The sequence below is a fragment of the Pleurodeles waltl genome, chromosome 8 (assembly GCF_031143425.1).
Source record: "Pleurodeles waltl isolate 20211129_DDA chromosome 8, aPleWal1.hap1.20221129, whole genome shotgun sequence".
NCBI lineage: Eukaryota > Metazoa > Chordata > Amphibia > Caudata > Salamandridae > Pleurodeles > Pleurodeles waltl.
Window position 1 is genome coordinate 1,402,398,995 of NC_090447.1, and position 7,531 is coordinate 1,402,406,525.

The 7,531-nt window shown below is 41.3% G+C and overlaps 1 protein-coding gene across 2 annotated transcripts in view; it reads right to left on the reverse strand.

The window, feature by feature from the left end:
* Positions 1–7,531, reverse strand: part of LOC138248680 (trifunctional purine biosynthetic protein adenosine-3-like) — a 329,279-nt gene that overhangs the window by 40,594 nt on the left and 281,154 nt on the right. For both annotated transcript variants that reach the window (XM_069202471.1, XM_069202472.1), the window contains 2 exons: positions 2,514–2,660; positions 306–436 (listed from right to left, as the gene is read on the reverse strand). In XM_069202471.1, coding sequence (XP_069058572.1) covers positions 306–436; positions 2,514–2,660 — 278 coding nt within the window. The remainder of the gene's footprint in view (positions 1–305; positions 437–2,513; positions 2,661–7,531) is intronic.

Below are 7,531 nucleotides of genomic sequence, written 5' to 3' on the forward strand. Positions count from 1 at the left end.
GAGGGAGTTGATTGGGGAAGAGGGTAAAAATGGGGTTTCGGATCATACAACTGAGGACTACTGTTTCCAGCAGAAGTTGTTAAATGTTGAAATGTATTACTGAGTATTGACCTACCGTCACTTTCATTGGGATATTAGCTTTGGTGCACACATAACGGTTTCCTCTTGACAGCAACTTAAAACAAATATTTTAAGTGTGCAGAAAACAGTTTATTAACTATTGTCATTCAATATACAACACAAGTAACTGAGGACCACATTAGTTAGGAATGCTTAAAACTCAATGAATGAAGAATGTAACTTACCCTTGTAGAAATACCGGCCCTCTCAGCTTTTTTAAGCCCCTCAACACCAGATTTGTTAGAAATCACGAGAGCAATATGTGCAGAGCTGAGTGGCTCTTTTGTGCTGGTTATTAGAGCCTCCATATTAGTGCCTGCAAATAATTCACAAGGCTTTGTAAGGCTCTTCAACAGTTTGTTCCTAATTACAGTTATTCTCAGGGTAAAAATTAGTTTTCATGCACGTAAATACAGGAGGCATTCTACACTCTACTGGATGCATAGGCAGAAAAAAATCAGCACCACAGAAGGTAGGGAGGCACTATTTCTTGCAGATTTAGGAAAAAGATGAAGGTTGACCTAGCAAGAGTCACAAGGAAGTATTGGCAGAAGCTCATCAATAAATATAACTCCAGGTCTGATTCTTCCCTTGGCTTACTAGTACGGTGCCTCTCAGTTAGAGGGCTTACTACAGATGGCTACTACACAGCAGATGTGGAATGAAAGGGTGCAAGGAGGTACTGCTAATACACTTATGGCTGTGTGTGACTGAATACACTGCAGATATGCAACCAAGAAGACTGGATATCATTAGCTCCACTCAATGTGAAAACTTGACAGCGTCAGAATTATGAAAGGCTTTTCCCAGACAGATGACAGCATAATGGTGACCGAGTGAGAAGACCTTTACAATCAGCAGTTACTGAACATATGTGTATATAAACTTAGTCCACTTACAGAAACACCTTCCAATTTGAGAGCCTACTCCTTTCTACAGAATAGGAGTAAATGTTTCAAAAGATCTTGCGAACTCAATCAATCAATCAACAATTTATATAGCGCGCTACTCGCCCGCAAGGGTCTCAAGGCGCTGATTTTAATAAATTATGTTCAAAGATGGCTACCACATATGCACATTGCAGCTATCTTAAAATGGGATTTGGTCAAGTAAAAAATGTTAATAATAATCCACCAGAGAGACGGACTGCCATCATGGCATTGTCAGATAAACATTTTAATATGGATTCCTGCTGATACAGCATTGTCTGGCAAAAAAAAAGCAAAAAATAAAACACAAAAGTAAAAATGAGGTCACGGAGAAAGAATGCTGGGCGGGTAATGGGGAGGGAGAGTGAGAGAGTGGGATGGACAAAGAGGGCGGCAGGGATAGAAAGAGAGGAAATACTCCTCATGCACAGCACACAAGCAGCATGTACATATGTCAGCAGTACAAGGATACTTTGTTCAATCAAACTACTGAAACCAAACGTTTCCTCCATTCTTTTCATTTGTTTTGCAGTGGGCTGTCATGGAAAAAACGTTAAAAGTAGCTGAGAAGCAGCTCAGTGCCATGCCTAAAAACTAAGCTGCTGCTTTAACAACTACATTTAGCACATGACAAGGATCCCTGATCAAAACTGTATAGAAACATTACCAGAACTCTTCACAGGGGTTATGGCTAAGGCCTTATCCATGTGATGTTTAAATATTTCTATCTGGCAGACTGGTACAGTGTGATGTAGACGTAACTAATTCACACTTCTCCTGGCCCTATGCTGGTCACCTACTGAAAACAGACTATCTAATGCTGCACACAGCCAAATTCGGGCTGTTTCCACCCAGTTTAACGGGGCAAAGCGTAAGAAACCGATTTTAGCTAGATCACGCAAATACACTCCTTTCTTAATGCTGTGGTGCAGAGCAGGTGAACTTCTTGGAACTAAGGAACCCAAGGCAAATACCAATGATGCAATGCAAGACAACCGCTGCTGGTTGACAAAGACAAAACAGGTTCCAATACATGGTGATCTAAGTGCACTATTCATACATGATGGTGGTGGTTATGTACAGAGGATCATAAAATGTACTAAACTGATGCTTGTTTAAGTATTTAAAAAGCAGTTCGGAGTGCAAGCAGGTTGCAGTAGGTTCTAGAAACCGAAGCAGGTGAAAAGCTTAACTGCAAGGATCCTGTTTCTTAATATTTTGTGATTATGACAATTTATTCTTAAGAACAAAAACACATTTCTCAGCAACTCTTCATCAGATCTAGGTGAGAGTAAAATTGTGGAACTGTAAAGGAGTGATGCTATGCAAAGGTGCAAAAAGTTACATAAATATTTCCAAGTAATCTGCTGCATTTAATACATTTTTTTAAAAAAGTTGATTCATTCATGTTTGTGAAGAAGTATATTGCACCTCATCTTTGAATAAATAAAGCAAAACCCTTACCAGTTCCAGATATGAGAACAGCCACCTTCACTGTCTTCTTCGGCCTTTCAACTCTGAGTGAATTCTCATTATGTACATTCTTCAACAACTGTGACTCTGTCATTTCTAAAGCTTTTAGCAGATTCTTAACTTCTACCTGTTTAGAGTCTTCAAAAACATAAAAAATGACACGTTAAAAAAAAAATTCCAAAAACATTAACCACTTATAACTATAAATACATCATTAATGGATGTTTGTCAATGTCAGTATCTTCCATTTGTTTGCATGCTTGGGTTATCCCCTACATTTAAAGGGAGAATCTTGAAATATAACTTTACTCTTGATATTGTCATGAGTAGGTGTCCTGTTTTGCCATATGAACAAGGACAATGCTTGATTTAGCGGATTAAACTTTCAAAACAAGAACTTCCAAAAAAAAAAAAAAAAAGTACCATTTCAGGGCCCCAGCTGCACACCTATATGCAACCTGCATGCTCATTCATGACCCACTTAAAAGCAACACAAAAGCTGTGAAAGCTTACAACTCCGGACAATGTTGACTTAGAGCACACACTGACCATCAGTGCTAATGCAGGCCTTTGCATCATTGTTCTTTCAGCGTCAGCCCTTTCTCCTCAATAAGCTCAAGATGTATTTTGAGGATTTCGTAAGAGTGTACAGAGCTGTCTAAGTACAGATCACGACAGAGGACGTGGACCTTACCTGTAACAAGCTGGTTGAGAACGAAAATTCTAATTCTGAAGAAGACTTCTCCCTCCCACTGTTCACAGCCTATTCATCAGCATCTGCACAATATGTTACTGTCTGTGAAAGCAGTTTTTGGTTGAAAAGCAAACCTTATCATGAGTTAGAAAAAACTTAACCACATCACACTCTCCCTAAATTTTTAAACCAGCTTCTCCAGGTAAGCATCAATCCTTTGCTCTCTGGATGGCTTTATTTCTTTTGATAGGCACAAAAGAATTGAAAACAAACCAGACAGGAATATGCTTCTCGCAGTCTGCGCAAACCTTCCTGATGCATAAACCAGTTGAAATACATTGGGAGGATCCCGTCCTTCACTCCCCTGAGGAACCATGCAAAGGTACTAACTGTTCTGATTAGAGATTTAGACAACAGCAACAAAAATACCCTAGCTGGGTTTAGAATGCATTTTCTGCTACACTAAGCTTCTATTTCCCTAACAAAAAGACAACTCCCTCATGATTTAGCTGTCAGATTAAGCACTTGAGGTTATTTGTGCACATTACAACAATATTTCCAAGATACGCTAGTTAAATTCTCACAGAGCAACTACTGGTCAAATAGAAAGTGCCTATGCTCAATCTGGAATGAGGCTGACAGAGGTCACCATGAACTTTGGATTGGTGAGGAATGGGAGAAAAAGCGACTAATTGTTTTATGGTGGATGCAAGGTGAAGCTGGTAGAAATGGGGCTGTGGGGCTCAGACCACCCAAGTTATGTTATAAGATTTATACAGGACATAGCTGCTTCAGCAACGAGGAGTCCCAGCTCTAGTCCTAAAAAAAATACAAGGAGACTGCAGAAAAATAGACCTATTGCAAAGTGCAGCAGAAAGCAGCTAAGACGAAAACAACCAGGTCTTCAGGATTTTCCTGAAAGACCAATGGTTCTGGACACTCCTAATAAACTGAGGGAGGCATTCCAAAGGGAAGGGGTCCTAGCGTGGAAGGAATGGCCTCCCTGTCTGACTCTGTTAACACGTGGGAAAGAAGCCAGATTACTATGGGCTGAATGCAGTGACCGTGAGGGCATGTACGTGGACACTAGATTGGACAAGATGAGGGCCCCCCGACAAAATAGGTTCTTTTGAGTAGCGCACAGGGTCTTAAAATGCACGCGCTTCTCAACTGGGAGCAAATGCAATTTCCGAATAAGGCCAGAGACACAACAGCACTTTAGAAGCAAGAACAGCAGCCTTGTTGTGGTGTTTTGGGCCAGCTGCAGTCTGCAAATCACAGCCTTGCTGGTACCCAGGTAGAGAATGGGCTTAAGCTTGCACGCAAGTCCAAAGCATGTGCCGTCCACTGATTTTGGCTGTGTTTCGAAAGTTAATGCTTTATACACCCAAACACCAAGGTTTTTAACCACAGAGTTAGGACAAGAGGGGAGACCAAGTGAGGGAGGCCACCAGTGGTCACCACAAGCGAAAGTGTCGTTCCCTAAAAGGAGAATCTCAGTTTTACTGGAATTCAGTTGGAAACAGTTGGCCTCCATCCACTCAGCAACGGCTGGCATACCACTTTGAAAAGTGGCCATATCTGACCTGGGGTTGTTGGGAAAAGAAAGTACAAGCTGGATGCCATCCTTGTAAGTCACCAATGCAAACCCCAGGGATTTCACAACCTGAGTCAAAGGTTGGATATAAATATTAAACAAAGTGGGGCTCATAGAGGAATCCTGGGGGACGCAGTATGCAAATGAGAACAATATGAGGGGGAAATAACCTGTAAGGAACCAGGCTAATGCAGGACCAACTATACAAATCTCCTAAAAGTGCCGGAACAGAATTTTGTGTGACACAGTGTGTTGAATACGGCACTTAATTCAAGCAAGTCTGCGATGCAAAGATGTATGCATTTTAAAGTCAAAAGAGTAAGCAGGGAATGTGGTTGTTAACCACTAAAACAGGATCTGGCAACTTTAGCCACATGAACCTACCGAATACGGAAGTGCAAAGAACCCAACAATAGCTATATGACACTTGTAGTATGCCTTAAGCCAAAGTGTTATGTATATTTCTCGGTCTCCTTGCAATGCTGGCAGTATTTACAGACTTTCTACACTCCCATCCGCAGTACACCAAATCTTTGCCACTAGTGGTCACGTCGACTCAATATATACCTAAATGCATTACCACATATGGCCTCTATACCCTCAGGGCCAATTCACTAAACCAGCATAAAGTCAAACGAGTCCAGCAATTAGATGTAAAAGCAGAGCTAGCACTCAAACTGTGTTTATTCAGAGTACTAAGCAAACGCTGTTGCCATTAAGTGCTCGCCCTAGGTTACGTTGCCAACCAGAACATTTCCTACCCAGTTTATGCTCAAAGGTTGAGAAAGACAGACCTAACCATGCTTGAAGGAAGGAGCCCAGAGACAATGTTTATTGAATATTTTAACTAATGGCTCAGGTTTATGTATCATTTAGACTGAAAGCAGAATAAAATGCATGTATCGGCTAGTACGCCTTTATTTGTACTGACACAGGAGGGTGCTCATCGTCCACCACCTTATCAAAACATAACTATGCATCCATTATTTTTTTAATCAGTGGACTGGTAATTGTTCACTTTGTGTGACCATTTATGTAGGAAAAATAAAACTACAAAACTAAGGAAGAAGTCAGAAGCAATGTATGCTAGCTAGAATGAAACACTGTCACTGCTGTGATGAATTAAACAGAAAGGGCGAAAGAAAGACAGGGAAGAAGCAAATGAAGAAAAACCTGGATAGGTCAAAGCTTGAGGATGCTCAGAGTACTGCTGGAAGCAGAAAGTGGCAAATGTACAAGTCTCCATATGCAATGTTGTTCCTGGGGAGGTTTCAAGCAGTGTATTTTACTTTGTCTTTTTGAAGAGGTCAGAAATGGGGTTATTAATTGGGGACAGAGGCACCCTTGCCAACTCAGTAAACCCACTCTGGTCAGGTCAAGTGACAGTTCTGAGAGAATCTCTGCTCAACTCCTGATAGCTATGGCACGCACAGCAGGCAATCCCATGAGAAGTGCATGATAAGTTCAAGAAGTACCAACACGTTTAAAGAGGAGAACACAACACCCAAAAAATCCCAAATCAATGAAAAAAGAATAAAGAATAAAAACGCAATGAGCACAAAGTCTCCCGGATCATCAAAACAGGTTAAGGGGAACGTTAGATACCGATTTTTGCATCCTTGTGTGAAGCATCTTCCTCTACCAGCAGCTACGACTCAAGAGTCAGAAGTCAGGATTCTTCTTCCAAAATGTCCTTCATATGGAGTTGTCCCAGGTCTAGGAATGTTCTTAGGAAGTTGTGCAGGAAGTGGCAGGTATATCCTGTGCAGTATCCAGTGAAAAGAGGAATTCTACCACCCAATCCCAACAATTGTCTTGCAGTGCCCCCATCATCTTTTGGGGCACTTAATTTTTTCACTACTGTTTCAATTCAAGTAGGCAGGACCTGCTGCCACCAGGCAGGCTTGTCTTCAGCTTCTTGGTCACTCCAAATCTGACATGGTTAAAACTGGTTTTCCTTCCTACTATGGCTGGAGCTTAACTTTCTAGGAGGGCCCTAGGAATAGCAGAAGCCCCATTGGCATCTTCAAGTTGAGAGGTAGTGCTGAAGCTACCCCTTTATTCTCCCAACAGTTCTTGTCCACTCCCAGATAGCTAATATCTGCTAAGTGGTCAACAGTTAACACACACTGGCCTTTCCTGGATAAAGAGGGAGGCCACTGTCCTCTGAGTCAGAGATCTGAACTCTCCCAGCCAAGGATGTGTATTTCAGCTCTTGAGGTGTGATGAGTGGCAGAACTGGCTATTAGCTGGTTCTAGCTCATGAAGTCTTAGGGACATATTTGCAAAATTACTTTTCTGCTTAAGTTATTCACCATTAAGTCAGACTGTAAAAACTAAGCAGGAAATACATTTGAATCCCTTTACTAATTAGAGGTAGAAAATAAAATGTTTAATCCCACTGAGGCCTAAAAAGTCCAGCCTGGCCTAAATTATGAAATAGCGTCTAGGTTATATTTTACTGTGAGGGCACATTCACATCAATATGTATTGTACCCAATCTTTATATGTTGTCCAGGGCTTAGGAGGGAATTTTAGGAGCAAGACGAATATACAAATCTAGGCACTTGTTTTGGGGACTGGCACTTATTCTTCTACATCAGATATTTAACCAAGTGCAAGAGAGGGGAAAACACACAGGGCGGGGTGTCTGGTAGTGGATTAAAGACTACTAGCCTTGATATTCAGCACACCAACATTTATTTGCACCAGCCGTCG